This window comes from Tauraco erythrolophus, chromosome 10 (genome assembly GCF_009769465.1).
Source record: "Tauraco erythrolophus isolate bTauEry1 chromosome 10, bTauEry1.pri, whole genome shotgun sequence".
NCBI classification, from domain to species: Eukaryota; Metazoa; Chordata; class Aves; order Musophagiformes; family Musophagidae; genus Tauraco; species Tauraco erythrolophus.
Window position 1 is genome coordinate 30,639,167 of NC_141474.1, and position 18,500 is coordinate 30,657,666.

Genomic DNA, 18,500 nt, shown 5'->3' on the forward strand with positions numbered 1-18,500 from the left:
GTTTTTATCGGTGTCACTTGCTAGTCTGAGCTTATAGGAGATGGGAGGATGGGGACACAAATCTTGAAAGGAACCCAAAACCTTTTTCCTGTTTTTTTATTTTTTTTTTTAAATAAGTTAAATAAATAAATATTTTCTTTTTTCTTTTTTTTTTTTAAAAAAAAGAAAACCAAACCACAAATCACTACTCAGATGCTCTCAAAAGGCTGCGTGGGGGTGCAGCCCCAGGAGGGGGGTAGGCAGTGTGCCTCCTGCAGCCCCGGCAGGAAGCACCTTGGCAGCCGCCCCGGCCCCGCCGCAGGAAGGGTAGAGCCATTTCTCAGTGACAAAGAAAAACAAGTCCCAGCCCTCCTGCTCCGGATCCAGGCGGGCAGAAGCTGCTCCACCTGCTCTGCTGGCACATTTGGGAACCAGCCTTCGCCCCCCTGCAAAGCCAGGACAAGCCCATCTTTCCCCCTTCCATCGGAGCACAAACTCTTCCCCTAGTGGGGCGTGGGGCAAACAAAATCTCACAGGTCACCCATAGATTTAGTAGGATTCAGGTTTAATTGCAGCCTTGGCTCCATCACCCAGGAGTCTCCATCCCAAATAACACCACAGGGGCTGAGAGTGGATCTTTCCACCGGCTTCTCCAGGCTTTTTTTTTATTTTAACCGACTCTTTATCTCTGACGCTCGTCATGTCGTTATTGCTACCGAACGTGGGTGAGCTCGGGTAAGTGGGACGGGGGATAAATCAGCTCAATCTTAAGCAAGGCTGAGGTTACTTACCACCAAATACAGCATGGTGTAGAGGGAGAAGGACGCATGCCCGGAGAAGAAGGATTTCCTGCAAAACAAAGCAGGTGCTAAGAACCAGCCACTATAATCCTCTGTATGATATTTTTACATGTAATACGGTGACTTGCATGCTACTGAGGGGGTGCCAAAGCAGAAGGACCCATTACCCCCAATCTTTCAGGTTACAAAACCCCTGTTATCCGCCTGCTCACTTGTGAGGCACAAGGCGAACGGACAGACAGGATGCTTGCATTGTTTGTCCCTTCCTGGTCTACTCGTGGGACAGCAGTTATTTCCAGGATAGCCCAATAACTCATCTCGCCTCAAATAACCAGGAAGCCGTAAAGAAATAAGAAGGGAGCAACTTCTCCGGTCACTTAATTGCAGCATGTGAAAGACACCGCTGGAAATGTCAAATTTGAGCATCTGATGGATTTGGTAGTGAGCTGGAAGGGAAGGTGCTGGCAGCCCTGCCTGTGCAGAGCCTTCTCCTCAGAGAAGCCCTCTACTCCAATGTGTGGGACAACTCGAGCTGCTCACCATGAGCTCAGCTCTTCGGGTGAGTTCCCACATTGAGCAACTGCTTGGGAAAACAATAGTGTAGGAGTAAAGAGAAAGGAAAAAGAAGTCTCATTCATTCAAGTCCCGCGATTCCCGAGGGAAATTGCCCGTCGCTGGCAGACAGCCTTACAGCCTTCATGGAGAAAGCAGCATTTGAATCATCCATTGCTGGCAGAGAAAACCCCAAGACATATTTAGTGTAAGACACTGTTTTGGTGGTGGTGACCCATGGCTTTGCCTCTGCAGGCTCTCACCTGGCTTCCTGGACCTTGCTGTCGCTTCCCCTGCACGTGTAGTTCTGGATGTAAACTCCCTTCGCACAGTTGATGGTGGAGAAATCCAAGTCGCAAACTTCCAGGAAATGTGGCCGCAAGCGCCCAACGGACACTTTGGCAATGTCTGTGAAGGACTGGCTGATGGCGCAGCCGAAAACGAAGCAGCCCACCTGCTTGTAGAGTGCTGCCACGTAGGGGTTCTGGATAAAGGAGCGTGACTTCTCCTTCAGGTAGTGGATGCGGTAGAGCTCCCGTTATTATCTGGAGGAGGAAAGACAACGGAGAGGTTAGAGAGTAGGAAAGATGCTGTGCAAAACCAGCGATGGGTGGCGAATGCAGGGCTGAGACAGCTCTTTGTGCTCTGCATCTTGAACCGAGAATCTGCTCCCATGGGGAGGAAGGAGAGCCCACAGCCCAGCATGTCTCCATCCTCCTCCTTTTCTTCCTTCTCAACCCACAAAATCAACAAGGGATTGCAGTGCTCCGAATGTGTTTTACAGAAAAATTCCATAAACAAGAAGAAAGAAAAAAAAATCCTAGATTTTTGGTTTAGCACGTTGGCATATCTTTACAGAAGTGAAATAGTGCCCCAGATCTGTACAAGCATAGTGGGAAAAAAAAAAAAAAAATTAACATAAACCAGATAAAGAATCAGTGTGTGTTTAGGAAGGAGAGGCCAGATCCACTACCCTCTTATCAAACTGATTTTGGATGAAAACAAACGAACAACCTGCTTATCTTCCTCTCTAAAAACCATGAACACAACAGAGGAACGCCCCAGACTTTTCAGATTCCAGCCCAAGATTCACCACCACCAGATCTAATTCAAGCAGCTCAAAGCCTCCACAAATGCCAGCTATTTCTGGGCATTTCAAGGGGTCTTGCCATCATGTGGCAGTAAATTACATTTTTGTGATGGGGGTGCTGGGGTCTGACAGCATTGCCATAAATCACCATCGGGGAGCAGAGGACCCAGCTTCTCATGATCTTGACTCTTAAAAGGCAGGTTAATGAAAATCAGGCTGTGAAATGAAGTCCAAATGTCTCAACTCTCCCAAAGAGGCAAAGGCTTAAATAGTTCTCCGTCATGTTACACACCTAGCTTTCGAGCTCCAGATTTACAGCTTTAGGATTTTATTCATTACTTTAAATGTTTTTGTACCTGAGTAATAAATTGAGGCAGGTTTGTTTTTTTTTTTCAGCCACCCCCTCGTCCCTGCCCCTCTCCAGTCACGAGGGCTGCGATACGTAAAATTAACTGTCAGGAAAAATGCCTTCATGTTAATCCCTTTCTGGAGGAGCCGGCAATATTCCTCCCAGCGTGGCAGCCTGCCAGTGGCACACAGGAGACAAGGCTCCCCTGCCTACCTTTTTTCAAAGCTTGGCACAACCTTTGGAAAGTAATAAACTGGAAAAGTATGGCAATTAGACTAAGAGGAGATGAAGCCGTATCATTGTTTGAACTCACTCGTACCGTGGCTTGAGAAAACAAAGGTTGACCCACGGCAGCTGGAATCGCAGGCTTTATCAAAGGGAGATACAACTACAATAATAAAAAAGAACAGCCAAGCTAGAGCGCTCTGCTACCACACACAGAAATACTTCGGGTGGCTGCACCATCATCCAGGGTTTACGTGTCACCACTGAGGTTTACTCTCGGAAATCTGGTTGTGACCAAGAGTTGTCTGAGGAGCTGCAGCTGACTGGCTCCAGCATCGTTCTCATCCGCTCAGACTCCAAAGACCATGGTTTATCTTCATTTTGGACCAACTTCCAGCACAAGCTGGCAGCCAGGAATTCTACTGGTGTGAGAACCACCAAAGGAGGTTGGAGCATCTCCTGCTACTTGGCAGGAGGCAACTCCAGGTTGTCCTGGATGGACATGGATGCTCCTGCATGAGGGCACGGCCACCGCCTGCAGCCTCCCAAAAGCCTAAATTTGAAAGAAGAGGAGCCATGAGGCTCAAAACTCATGGCTTTTGCAGAGGGGAGAGGAGACGAATTAAGGATGATATCTGATACCAACAGATGTGCCATTACTCCAAACTCACAAACAGATCCACATAAACCTGAGGCTCTTGGCCTGGGAAAGGCATGTGACTGTGTTAAATGGGGACCTACAAAAGTCTGGGGATTAATACTTTTCTCTCCCCGTTGGTGGTCTGGGTAATTGCACACATGTAGCAGATTGTAAATTGGAGACTTCATTGCCTCGCTAGCACGCTGCTGGGCAGCCATGAACCCTCCCCGCTTAGTTAAAGCCATGGCTCAATCTTAACGAGAAGCTAAAAATTGGGTAAACTCATTTCTTTGGCAGTGTCGTCCCAGATAAAGCAGGACAGTGAAAAAACTAATTCAGCACAGATGTGCGTGAACTGAAAGGGCATCCTGGAAAAAACACCCACACAACACGTCTTAAAGATATTAAGCTCTTCTTGTACCCTGTGCTCCTGGGTGACCCATCTGCATGGGACATGTTCTGTGTCTATGTGATGGGCACAGCTTCCCATGGACTGTCACGAACATTTAAGATGATCATTACAGAGAAGTCAATATCATGAACTTTTCTATCTGTGAATGCCTTTTACAGACTTTTGCTTGTCATGCCCATTTTATCATTATTATAAGGTATCTCCAGCAATCCAATTAGTCTGTAATTACTTTTAGAGCTTTTCTAATCACTTCTGTCTCTGGTGTAACGTTCTCTGTGTCTAATTCACATTGAAGCGCATCACCTTCAATTGTAAAACAATCAGCTAATCCTGCTGATTAGGAAAGAAACTTAATTTCCTGGATGATCTTTTTCACAGGTTTTCAAGACCTCTCAGGTGTGGGGACGCAGGATGGCTCAGCAGCGGTACCCCTATGAGGTTCAGGAAGAAAATGTCACCTTCCCCTCGCCATCCTAAGGACCATCAACAGCCCAGAGGCCAATCAAATTAACCACCTTCCAGCTAGAAGAGCAGTCAGGAGAGACGCGAGAGGCACAAGCCTCTCCACGGTCATCTGCACGGAAATCTGCCTGAAGTCAGTAAACAAATAGGTATTAAAACCAAACGCAGATCCTCCTCACATCCTGATTGAAGCAAAGGTCTTCGCCTCTGCCATTTACTTAACGAGCACTCCAGGTGTCCTCAAGCCATTTAAAACATGACCTGGACCTTTTACCCCAGGGTTGGGCTGCCCACCACGCCACGTAGAAAAAGCAAGGGCGTAAAATTTTGGCCACACCACCCAAAACACCATCTCCCTGGAAGTCCTCTGAACCGCTGTCCTGCCTTTCCTCGGGGCAAACGCCGTGAGCAAAAGGAGCGGAGTCAGTGCTTTGTGGATTTGGAAGGAATTCCTATTATGCTACAGTAATTCTAGTATCTGGGTTACATCTGAAAAAAGAAAGAGGTCAGGCTGACTTGAATTTTCCATGCCTGCTGCCATAGCGAAGAAATCTGTCGCTTCAGTTCCTCGTTAGCCGTTTGTATCACTCAACAGCAAATAACCCAGCTTTCCAATTTACCTTATTAAGTTACATTTGTTGTGGGCACAGCGAAACCGGGGCAGAAACATCTAACGCTTTGGGGATTTCTTTCTTTTTTTTTTTTTTAATTGACCTGCTATTTCGTGGTAGAAAGCCAATGGATCGCATAGGCAGCTGATTATGTTTCCAGCTTCGGTTCCAACTCCCATCGTTGCCGCTCAGAAGCACACTCTGCATGGAGCCGCCGTGCCAATAGTTCCGGCAGTAATGTGAAAACGAGAGGCTTTTTCATTTTATGGGTTTTTTGGGTTTTTTTTTGTTTTTTGTTTTTTTTTTTTAATGGCTTTTCCACACTCAGGGGGTAATTCACCTGCAGGGTAAAATTCTGCTGTGTTTATAGAATTGGGGGGTCTGGCACTTTCAAGGCTCATTTTGAGGAGGGCAGGGGTATAGGAACGAGGTAGTTTTGGGGACCTGCCTTGCTAAGTGAGTGTATGTGGGCAGGAAATGACGGAGAGACCAGAAAATGATGGAGATATTCATGCATGAAGCAGCAAGGCTGGGGACAGGGTATTACCAAAGCAGGCAGCATGCCATGCTAAAATACCTATTGCCCGTGACAATGCTCCTTCGAGGAAAGATGAAAGCTAAGCAGGGAACAAGTGCTCCTGACCTCTCCATCTCCATGCTGAAAGACCAAGAAGAAGGCAGGACCTCTGGGAAAGTACCTGAACCATGCTGGCAGTGAGTGAGAAGGAAAATGTAGGTACTTTTCACAGGGGAATTTCATCTTCAGCTGGAAGCGTTTAACCAACAACCAGGAGTCGGCTCTCACCTTCTGCCCCAGCACCAGACATGCACTGGCATAGGAAGCTCAGCTCCCTGGGCTGAATTCAGCTTTTTGGCTGACATATAAAGCTCTCACAGTGCAATCGTTTCCTAGCACAGCTCTAGGAAACCTGGCAGGAAAAGAGAAACGAGGAGGCCTTGGGAAGGTGGTGCGTTAACTACTTTTTACAGTGAGGACTCTGGGAATATGCTCCCTGTGGAAGGTTTTAATTGTTTTTAATATGGCTGTAATATACAATCTCTTAAAAATCCAATACTAACCTGTGAAACTTTTCCAGGCACTGGTTAGCTGAAAAGATGTATCTTTTTTTTTTTAACCTTATAAAACCAGCAAATACCAGCAGTTATTTGAATAGAGACAAACCATGCCAAGTCCTTATTGACACTCAAGCCTTTTTGCTTCTACTCCAAACTCATACCAGAGGGTGAAAAAGCAATTGTGGAGCTCTCAGACTTGCCCAAACAGTTTTGGGCTTGTTTACAGGCTTCAAGGGTAATCTCATTCCTCTCATTACAAGCTTTCATTTGCAAATGTTTACTGCTTCGCGGAAGTCAGATATCGCAGAGGAGATGTGCACCTTGGTAGATAGTACGGACACACCAAGACGGTGTTAAACCCCCAACACGGATGGGCTGTTGGTGTCATCAGCTAGAGAGGTGACAAAGTCATTGAGGATGCCCAAGAGACAGGAGAGGTTTCAGAGGTGGTACTTACGGCGAGGATGGTAATGAGGATGCCCGCAGCACACAGCACCGCGTCGTTGATTGTCTCCATCGACTTCAGCGGGTACCTGATGCTGTCATCGTCGCAGTAGAAGCCCCGCTGGTAGGGCTGGATTGTGCTCGTTTCAATGATGAGGAAGGGCAACCCAGCTAGAAAGAAGGAGAGACAATAACCAAACCCATCAGTGATACAAGCAAACACAAGCAACTCACCAAAAAAAAACCACCAACCAACACAACTGGAAAAAACCCTTGCAAACCACACAGCACTGCTCCTGATGCTTTTCTTTTCACATTGCTACCTTTCCAAAGGGAACAGCATTGGGATTTGTTTTTCCAAGTTGCTCTTGCAGGTAGAAAAGCATCTCCTCTGTTATGGTGATCAGATGTCTGCGCTGCCTGGTTTCAGTTAAGCCCTGTGCGTTGCAAATATTAACTTACAGGAACAGACCCCTCAAGCAAACCCTCTGCAAAACGCCATGAAAACGTATCTGGCACTTTTCTCCGGGGACAGCCCAATGCTCTGCCGAGCGCCCCATGGCAGGGCAGCCCCACGCTGTGCAAACAAACGCTGGAGGATCAAGTATCAGCACCAGCTTCTCCTGCCTGGTCAGCTGAGCTACGCTCCATCTCCATTGCTTTTAAGCCTTTGAAACCTTCCTCATCTCCCTCCTCTCTGAATGTACAGGGTATATATGTGTTTGTACCTAATAACGCCATAAGACTCTGTTTTGACCGACTGTGGGTCATCCTTGACCCAGCCCTGCAAGGGGACGCTGGGCACGTACCCAGCCAACTCATCCGCAAGAGCTGCTGAACCTCCCAGCAGAGCCCGTTTGCCTCCGATCACGTTAAAGCCACACCAAATCTGGTTGTAAATGCTGTTTGTGAACTCTCTGGGCAGGAGACCTGTGTCTGCACAGCTCAGCTGGACCTTTGCACCAGGCATGGAGCAGATGTGCTCAAAACCACGGGATGATGGGTTAAGATGCACGCTACGGAAGGGACATCTTGAAATTGCTGCACATGTGTCATTCCATATTCTTCTAAGCATTTCAGAGAAATACAGGATTGCCTCAAACCTGGAAGAAGAGCCCTAGGGCATTTCCCAGCCATGATGTTACCTTAGGCAGGGCATCCTCCTGTCCGTTGCCTCAGTTTCCCCATCCATCTTTGCTATTAAGCCCATCACTGTAAGGAATGCTACATCCCCCACCAAAACAAGACCCAAATTCCCTGAAACCCGTGTTCAGAGTAAATCACAAACCACAAGGTACAGGAAACTCTCCTCCCACTTGCAGAGCGAAACCCAGGTAAGAGGAAAACAAACACACAGTGGTTCAAACCATCCTTGGGCCAAGACAACAGGACTCACACCCAGATCCTACAGAAAGCACTAGCACATATTTGTCAGCCACTAACTTTCTTTAGTATCTGTGGGTTTGTTCACACAGCGAGAAGTCTAAGACATCAGAGGGTTTTTCCTTCTAAAATTCAAAAATAAAATAAAGAAATAAAGCGCTGTTGAGTTTGACCAAAATTTGTCCCCAGTACCCGTTTAGTGATCACGATCTGCTAGATGTGATCAGCAAAGGTACCATCCAGGGAGGTAGAAAGCATCATCGAATTAACATTCCCCATTCCACGTGAACCACTTTCTGTATTTCACTTTGTGCAATCCAGTTTGGCTCCTTTTCCATCTATGTTAATAGGTTTGCCTATCTGGGATTATTAGGGGGTTTGTAAGTTCTTAAGAAAGAGGAAAATCTCCACCATCTGTGAGCAGGACAACCACACATAGACCCGAAGCATCTCAGGTACCTGAGAGTGGCCAGGGCCACCGCTCAGGGCCCCTTTCAGATCCTCTCTAAAAAACTCTGGAAAGGGATTAATGGAATGGCAAGCATTGGGCCCCATGGCACTTGGCAGGACCCCATGGCACTTGGCAGGACAGTGTGGTTTCCACCGCACATGTGAACTGGCGAGGAAAGGTTCAGAACCGCCTGCCCAGCTCAGATTTGGTAAATACAAAAAATAATAATAATAAAAAAACCAAACAATCAAAAAAAACCCCAGACATCTCGTGTGAATCCAGTTGATCTTCATTCCACTCTTTAACCATTTTGATGCCTAGCCAGCTTGGCCCCAAAAAGCACCTCTGATGCCAGCAATTTGATATTAACAGGCCACTTAAAAAAATAAAATCCTGAAGTTTCCCCAATGAAAAATTGCAGGAGAAGAGCTAACGTCGCTCGGCGCGATCCAATTTCGCATGCACTTGAAGCGACGGCGTAAGAGTTGAACTCGGGGAGTAGACGTGCCACGGTTACGTGGCTTATTGTTATTTCTCCAGTTCCTCTTGTTAATAGCTTTCACATGACAGGTCTGTAAAAACACATGTTCCCACAGACAATAAAATACATCTGAAAGCTAAAACTGGCTTCAAAAAAAATAATAAAAAAAAAAGACAATAGTGTTCCTATATATTATGTGAACCCAGGAATAATAAAGATTTGTTTTCCCTTCATTCATCGAACAGCATGGGGTAGTGTTTCCGCGTTTCAATTATATATACACTTGCCACAGCTATAATAAGAGCATAACTGACCTATATGGTATATGTTTTCTTAAAGCACGCATAGGCATAGTTTAGAAAATCCAATGGTTTTGTTTTCTCTCCTACAAACTTGTGGTTTAGTGGGATATTGCCAATCAAGTCTTGACATCTTTCCAGCAAACCAGTAACCTCAGATTCCCTTTTTTTTTATCCCTTCCACCCCCCCCCCCCCCTTTTTTTTTTTTTAAACATGAGAAACATAAACATACTCTCCATAGCTGAGCGGATATTACTTAGAAGACACAACATGCCTTTGATTTCGAGGGCTGGGTGAGAGGCTGCTTTCAGCTGTAATCACCCAAGGAAGAGAAGACCCCAGCCCATGGCGAATAGTAGATCATACTCAAGATGGCTCTTCTTCCACAAGGTTATTTATTGGAGGACAGGTTATCTAAGTGACTAGGTCACCACCCACAACTTTTTTTTTTTTGGCAAGGGGGTTCCAGCTCAGAGAAGCCTGAAGCAGTGCCAAAAGGCAGCCAGAGAATGGGTTTTGGCAGAAAGACACTACAGATGGAAGTCTGGAAGAACACAGAAAATTAAATACGGAGAGAGATGCCTTTAGGATGCCTCAGCAAAACACCACAGAGACATTATTCACACTAGGAGATCTGCTGGAGGCAAAGGTATCCAGAAGTAAGATCCACATGCCCTTGAAATGGAAGGCAAGCACATAGGGTTGTACAATGAAGATGGTACATGTGGCCTCATCGCCTCTTTTGCCCCAGTCTACCTCTCCGATTCAGTGTTTTAACAGGAAAAATCAGGTTATGCATCCAGGCTGCAGTGATTTGCATCTACAAACTCAACAGCTGAAACCCGTAAAGGTGCTAAATTTTCAACCTCTACCACTTCCCATCCCCACTCATGGTACAAAACCGTTGAGAACACAAGGTATGTTTCAGAAAGTGGCAATGAATGGTGACTTGTGTTGAAGCGATAGATGCACACAGCCGGAAAAAATTACACTGATTTTGGGATGGTCACTCTTCTCCAAAAACGGTCCTACTTGGCTGTTCTGTCTGTGGCTACAACATACCTAAGCGTACAGACTTACTGCAAAATCTTTAGTAGACCCCTGTAGAAGGGCCTCACATCCTCCTTGACACTGGTATTTCCATGCTGAGAACTTACACAGCAGCCTGTGGACCATACCCTAAGGCATGAGGGCAACCCCAGCACATCCATATAGGACCATGCAACCACAGCAGTACCGTTATCCTCATTGCATGGAGAGACGAGACTAAAGCACAGAACAAAGGGATTTGGTTATTTCAATGCAAAAAAAGGTAAATGGAGCTGAGACTACCTTCACAAGGTGAAGAAAGGTGGGGTTTTTTCCTTATATAAAGATTTTTTTCTTTAATAACCGAACAAGGAAATCCCAACCACACACTTTTATCTAACTATGCTGCAGGAGATCAAACAGGGCTCCAAACCGTAAAGCATCATAGAAATCTCTTTGAGGGGCTGATCCTGCCCCATCCAAGCCCACAGGAGTTTTGCCATGGGGTCCATGGTGTGGAAAGCAGCCCGGGCCCGCTCCGAGTGGAATGGGGGTGTGGACACTAACGAATTGTGCAAGGCACCGCAGGACGCCGTGGGGCTGGACATTGGAAAACGGTGTTGGCTTTTGTTGGGAGGAAGTCCAAGTGACTTGGTGACCTCTAACCACTGGTGTCCTATGCTAAGATATCTCAGTGCAGGCTTTCAATTTATTTGTCTTTCCATTTAATAAAGGCTATCAAGTTTGGAAATCTAGCACCAAGGTAAAAAAGATTTCTTAATAACCAAGAAATGGTTATTAAGAGGCAATAATCCTGGGAAGGCTGGCAGCGTGAAAGCTAAAACCCCATCACTAAGCCTAAACAAACCCCTTGCAAAACTTCCATGTACTCTCTGACCAGCTTGAAATGTGCATAAAACCAAAGGCAGAAGAAAAAAGGGCTCTGTGTTCGGTACAGCGCTTTGAATCTCAGCCTTTGAAAAGTTAACACTTGTGCAGATTTAATGGGGGGAGAAAAAAAAACCCACAACTTAAAAAGGGGATAAGCTTTCATTGGCCACCCATCCGAAAAGCTGTAGAAGGAGCTAGAGAGGAAGAGACATTTCTGCAGTGATCCACCCATGCAGCTCATCTTCCCAGCCCAAGCTTCACCTTTGCACTAAATTAAACACCATCACAGTGTTTCTTTTTTTTTAATGTTTGGTTTGATAGAGGTTGGGTTTTTTTCCACTAAATCTTTCTTCTTTCAACCCCTGCAGGTCAGTGGGATGTTGCTGGCTATCTCAACAAAGCAATGGCACTTTCCAACAAGCACTTTGTGATGTTGGCTGCCAGTGTCCAGGACCTGGGCGTGTTTTAAGGTTTCGGTAGATTAGACATTAAGATTAGCTATCTTAAGTGAAAAAGATCATTAAATAATTTGGCAGGCCATCTAATTCCTCATTCAAGACCTCTGTAAATATTCGGGTACTTACGAGTGATGGGCTTTCCATTTGAAGTACTTAGCGGCTGATCCTGGGTACATATAGACCTCGCTTGGTTTACAACATTTGTATATGTTTTAAAAATGCATAAAAACTAAGATTAACCTACAGTAGGCTTTTATTGGGGCTGTAAAAGTGGGCTTCCCAACTTTTAGAGAATTGCAGCGCTGCAGATCAGCCTTGGCAGCTGCTGCAAGAGCAAACAACTCTCGAAGCCAGTTGACATGTGTGATAAAATTTAGTAACACGAAGAATAGAAGTATTTCCACATTTCCATCATATCAGGCATATGCTGACAATCACAATAGGGCCTGATTCTGCACCAGCACCAACAAAATGGATGGGGGAAGGAGGAGTAGGAGCTTGGTCAGCCAAAAAATAACCTCAAGGGAACTGATCCACCACAGTCCAGAAGTAGTCAAAGGAAGGAGCCTGCTGCAGGCTGTATTGGGCCATTATGTTGAACTTTCAAAGCTCTTGAAAGTGTCAGTGATGTGTCTTCTTCCTAACTCTTTTTTGGGCTAGTCTGGATACTTGGTGCCCATATATTCTCAAGAGGCTAACATCAGAAATTCAGAGTACCTTCAACTCCGTATTTTATTACCTGCTCAGTCTTAATTGTTCTTCACCTTGGGTTCCAGCAGTCCAGAAGACTGCTCTGTGCATCTGCCTGTATTTTGGAAACACATCTAATACCTGTGTTTGCACAACAGATTCCCATTCAACTCCATTACAGTTCCACTGCTCTCAGCTACACAGACACAGAAGGATGACAATTCTCTAAACACACAAACAAACTCTAGACTTTACTGCAGAACAGGTACCTGTTTTAGAGTACTAAAGAACCTATGAAAAATGATCAGCATATATTGCATTTCTCTGTTTGGCCTGTTTGGAAAAGTCCTAGGACACAACAGGTTGATTTCCACAAAAAAAAAACCAAGGTGTTAGTTCATTTTCTACTCGCTGTAGGTTCTCCCACGTAACTCTCACTAACCTTTGTGCCTACCTACATCAATCTATCCGGTGTCCTTCCTATCAAGAGGGTGACATTTCAGCCCACTTTGCTATTATTATATTTCAGCCAAAATCATAGGAACTTCAATGTAAACCTCACCATGTTTAGGTCTACCAGCTGCTACAGAGTCCAGGAGACTTCCGAGTAGGCAGACACAGGTTCATTTTGACCTACACTATGATATTTTCTGAGTTCTTACTTTTTTATTTTGTTTGTGTTGTTGTTTTGGGGGGGTTTCTTTTGGTCTGTTTATTTTTTATACAAACTGGTTATTCAGGAATGCTGGGCAAATGCCTTCTCATGCCTGCTAGTGCATAGCAAACAAGAAGAAAGCCAAGAATATTCGTTTTCTGTATGGACAGCTCTGACATTCATGACCCCAAGCTGCAGGGGTATTTAAGAAGTGCTTCTAAAAGGAAGCGGTGGTGGTGGTAGGAATGACAGGTGTCCCTACCTCTGCCCAAACCATCATCCAGAGCCATAGCCATCCTTTGCAGTAAATACAGCCCTGTGCAACCTAGAGCATGCTTATAGACCCAGCCATCCTGGGAGAGCCAGTCTGGAGAAGAAAAGGCTCCAGGGAGATCTTATAGCAGCTTCTGGTACCTAAAGATGGCCTACAAGAAAGCTGGAAAGGGCTTCTAACAAAGGCCTGTAGTGATAGACAAGGGGCAATGGCTTTGAACTGAAAGAGGGGAGATTCAGATGAATCTAAGGAAGAAATTCTTCCCTCTGAGGGTGGTGAAGCGCTGGAACAGGTTGCCCAGAAAAGTTGCAGCTGCCCCATCCCTGGAAGTGTTTAAGGCTGGATGAGGCTTTGAGCAACCTGGGTCTAGTGGAAGGTGTCCCTGCCCATGGCAGGGGGTTTGGAACTCGATGATCTTTAAGGTCCCTTCCAACCCAAATTGTTCTATGAATATTATTATAGGAAAGCTCTTGGTCACAATACTTTAAACCAAATGACAAATTACTTTCATGTACTGAAATTCCTCTGCATTCCAAATCTTAGTAGAAACACTTCCTCGTGGGGCTGGAGCACAATGTGCCAACCCCCCACTCCCAAACGAACAGGACCACTGCCATTGGTTTTGCTGGGAGAAACATTGCTTTTAGAGAGTACCTGTTACCTATTTCCAAAGGTAAACACCACATACAAAGGAAGAAAGACTAGAAGGGAATTCTAAGAAGCGTGTTAAGTTGTTCCTCCTGGGAGTTTGGCATGAGTTGATGTATTAAAAGAGCTTAATATTAAAGTGCACGTACATTTTTAATACCTAAAAAAATGCATTAATAAGGAAAAAAAGGTCTTATTCCAAGCCACAATACCTAAATGCACATAAAATTCCACATTTGTGGGGCAAAAGAGATTTAAGACAGACTGGTCGACTAGCAAAAGTTGGAGAGGGTGAATATAAAAGACATTGTCAATGGGAATCTAGATCCAGCTCCAGTCAAACACAATGGAAACACAGTCATCATTTCACATTGTTTACAGCAAGAAATAAAACACGATACGCAGTGAAAACCTCAATGCATCGGCATCTTTGAGGCACCTCTATACATCCGAGTGCTTTGGAAGGTCTCACAGATATGACAAGTCTGACCTAGGATGACCCAGCTTGAATAGAGGGAGGAAAAAAATGAATAAATTAAACCACGTCTGTGAACTCTGCAATACCGAAGGCAAATGAATTGTGTGAAAAAATACACTGTGGCAACTATTATGTTTTCAATTACAAACGAAGCGAACACGGTTTACTCTGTCAGTCATCGCGGGGTTTGGAACGAGCCCTAACTCACCACCCGCTGCTCCAGGCTCTGCCTTCGAGGAAGGACTCGGACCACTGCCCAGCCCCGGCAACGCTCCTGCTGCGGGAAAGGGGTATACACCCCATTTCTTTGGGGGGAAATGCAGAAGCTTTCTTCCAAATAGATGTAAAGATTGAGTAGAGCTGCTGCTCCTCTTCATCACATCACCCTACTGAGACACATCAGCTGTGTGAAACCAACATGTCCCCATATAACAACCAATCTGCTCCACTCCATCAGTCCTAGTCAAAAGGAAAGTTTTGTGGAGTGTCAGCGTTGCTTTAATATATAAAATAATGAGCAGAAACTCCGTATCTCAGCTTACTGCCCCCGACACCACCACGTACAAGCTCCTTCTCTTCACACAGCCACAACGAACCCTAACATGACCGAATGGAAATATAAAACTGCAGCCAACGGTGATGCGGCTGACAAAAATTATCTCAATTATTTTAAAAATAAATAAATAAATCCGTAAAGGCGCAAAGTTTTCAAAGCAAAAATAAAGCCAGTTCACCTGGCAACAACAGGTCCTTTAAAAAATATAAAATTCCATCTGCTCAACTTCCCAAGTTTCCTTTCCCCCTTCCCGGAGTATCCTGGCCAGGCACTGCAGCTGTAATTAAGAACATTTTTGGGAGCAACTGCCCCTGTGCAGGAGGTGGTGGAGCCCGCATCCGCAACACTGAAGCCCACTGCCAGTAGCTTTCTGACCCAGTTCTGTCAATGTACCTATTGTAAATTGAAAATCCTTCTTGGATTCGAAGCAGCAGCCACCTGCACAAATAAGGCTGGGTTATAACTCTGTAACTGAATACGAGCACTGAAAGCTTAAAAAGTTTGTAGTCCAAAAAGGCACTTCTGACCTGTTCCTTAAAAGTTCACTAATCGCTTTTAATTCATAATTTATTTCCTCTTAATATACTTGCTTTATATAATACCCTTCTTTTTTTCCCCCCCTCCTCCTTTCTTTTTTTCTGGAAGTTCCCCAAGAGAAAATAGGTATTACACAACTCCCTTGATTAACTGGAAATGAAACTTTTCCCCCTCGGTAGTCAAGATTTGGTCGAGTTTCCAGGATATAACGCACAGCACACAGTGCTGAAAGAAAGGTGAAAAAACCGTGAGCACGGGGTGGAAATGATCCAAAAGCCCTTCAAGCGATGGGGGTTTGATCTCAGCGGTCCCTAGATCAGAGCTCAGTAAGGCTTTGCCTACACACCGATGGGTTAAAAATGTGTAAGATTGTCTCTTTTCTCCCTCCTCTGTATTTTGACTGCAGTTAATTGCATGAAGTGGTACCCAAATAGCTGGCAGCACATGACATAGCTGAGATTGCACTGGTATCCAGTTAATATTTAAAAAAAATAATAAAAATATCATGCTTCTAATTAAAATAGCTTTGTTTCACAGGGAGGGTAGACTTTGCAGGGGAAGGCAGAGGTGTGCCGGCTGCTGCCCTGGCAAGACTTACCTACCCTGACCCATCTGGCCCCGGACGAGACCCTGTGAATCTGCCCCTCTGCTCTCATGAGACCCCACCTGCAGTACTACGTTCAGCTCTGGGACCCCAGCACAAGGAGGACATAGATATGTTGGAGAGGGTCCAGAGGAGGGTCATGAAGACAATTTGAAGGCTGGAGCACTTCTCTTATGAAGACAGGCTGAGAGTTGGGGTTGTTCAGCCTGGAGAAGAGAAGGCTCTGGGGAGACCTTCCAGCAACCTTCCAGTACCTAAAGGGCCTACAAGAAAGCTGGAGAGGGACCTTTTTGCAAGGACATGTGGTGATAGGACAAGGGGCAATGGCCTTGAACTGAAAGAGGGGAGATTTCGATCAGATCTAAGGAATAAATTTTTTTACAATGAGGGTGGTGAAACACTGGAACAGGTTTCCCAAAGAAATTGTGGGTGCCCCATTCCTGGAAGTGTTCAAGGCCAGGTTGGATGAGGCTTTGAGCCTGATCTAGTGGAAGGTGCCCCTGCCTATGGCAGGGGGGTTGGAACTAGATGATCTTGAAGGTCCTTTCCAATCCAAACCATTCTATGATTATTTGCGTCCCTGGAAGCCAGAGATTTTTTTTTTTGCCACCACAGGCACATCCACCTCGTCACTCCTGGTATCACAAGAGCCCCTTTCCCACGCACAGCCACAACCTCCCTGTGATGGCTGCATTTTGCAGCCAGGTGACATTTCATAGCCCTGTTTCCTTAGGGGACGGTTGTAAATCAAACTGGATCCAAACAGCACAGGTAACGGCCAAGCTGCTATTCATGCCAACTCAAGGGACACAACGTGTACCGTGCTTTTTAAAACAAAACAAAAAAATGAATGGAGAACTCCCAATTTACCATTCCAGCCCCCTTATAACAATGCTGTGCCCTGCTGTCAAGGAACGTGTGAATAAATTGGGGAAAAAAAGGTTAAAGAAACCCAAGGGAATAGCAGTCCCTTTGGCTTTATTGTGGTTAATTTTGACAAAGGCTCTTCTGTTCCCACCCCCTTTTGTTGTTTTGGGGTTGTGGGTTTGTTTGGTTTTGGTTTTTTTTTTTTTTTTTTGGAAAGGCTTCGTGCCAAGTTGCATTATTCCTCTTCACCATGGTACTGCCATGAAACCCGCCTGGTATGTTTGCCTGAAAATCGCAGGTTTTCATGGAAATTGGTCTTTATCTCAACAACAACTCCCTTTTGTCACCTCAGACATGAAAAGAGAAGGAGAAGGGCTCGGGCTCAAATCTGAAATCAGCAACAAAGCCTCTACGGAAAAGCACCGCGACCTTCCAAATCCAGCATCACGAAAACCTGCCCTCCCAAATGGGGCAGAAACTCTCCAAAAACCCCCTTTCACCACCTCCAACTGCAGACCCCCACGATGGCTGCAACCCACTTTGCGCTGCTTCCCTTCTTAAACCCTTGGGGGCTTGGGAAAAAGCCCGTACCCGTCGGTGGGGTTGTTTTGAAGGATTTTTAAATGGAAATAGTTTTCTTTCTTGCAGCCCGTCGTGGCAACCGTTGCCCGCTGGCTCCTGCGGGCAAGGCAGGAGCTCAGCAGCTCGGAGGGGGTGTCCTCTCTTTCCAGCCTATTTACTGCTCCGTTGAGAAAAGCGCCTATAGATGCTCTAGTTCTCAGAGGGGAGCTCGGAGGGACTCGGGTATTCAGCAAACTGAGCCTTTCTAAATGCTGTCAAAGGAGTGATTTGATGCCTTTCAGTGCTTACTATACAAAACGCTGAAAGACCAGCGAACTTCAAAAGGCGCAGAAGCGGAGCTGGAGTTTGGCAGGAGTTCATTAGCTGCCTCTGTCCTTCTGTGTGTGGCTTGTAATTACATGCAGACCTGATGCCAAATCCTCATCTACCGAGGGGTACCAATTAACGTGCTCCTGGATGATTCACAGGTAGCTAACGTCGAGATTTATACAACTGGCGTGCCAAATATCCCATTCTTTATTATTTTTTAAATTTTTTTTTCCTCTTTAAAAGTTATTCTACAAGCGAGGTTTTGACAGCAAAATTGGCATTATACAACTTGTTCCCAAGGCCACACACCAGTGGGCCTGATTGTGCTGTCACCATGCACCAGCATCCGCAGGGACATGTTCATCCCTCAATGCGTGGGCCAAGGGCCTGCAACTTCAACCACTTACTGTACTTTCCCCTTTTGTATAAAGCATACTTTTCTGCTCCAAGGAGAAAAACCTCTGAAAATTGAGGTACAATTTGAACTGTATACTTGCCATTCCTGCAGCTTGTACCTTCTTACTCCTATTGGTAGTAAAACAGTAGTAGCAGGACCTTTAATATTAATGGAGAAGCTGAGGAAGCAGGTACCTGAAAATGATAATTTACCTTTGGAGGAGGAAAAAAAAAAAAGTATACAAAGCTGCATCTCCTGCAGGAGAATAT

The 18,500-nt window shown here is 45.4% G+C and overlaps 1 protein-coding gene across 1 annotated transcript in view; it reads right to left on the reverse strand.

Moving 5' to 3' along the window:
- Positions 1–18,500, reverse strand: part of PLPP3 (phospholipid phosphatase 3) — a 45,255-nt gene that overhangs the window by 12,850 nt on the left and 13,905 nt on the right. The window contains exons 2-4 of the mRNA XM_086617765.1: positions 6,655–6,812; positions 1,595–1,863; positions 771–828 (exon numbers count right to left, since the gene is read on the reverse strand). Coding sequence (XP_086473891.1) covers positions 771–828; positions 1,595–1,863; positions 6,655–6,812 — 485 coding nt within the window. The remainder of the gene's footprint in view (positions 1–770; positions 829–1,594; positions 1,864–6,654; positions 6,813–18,500) is intronic.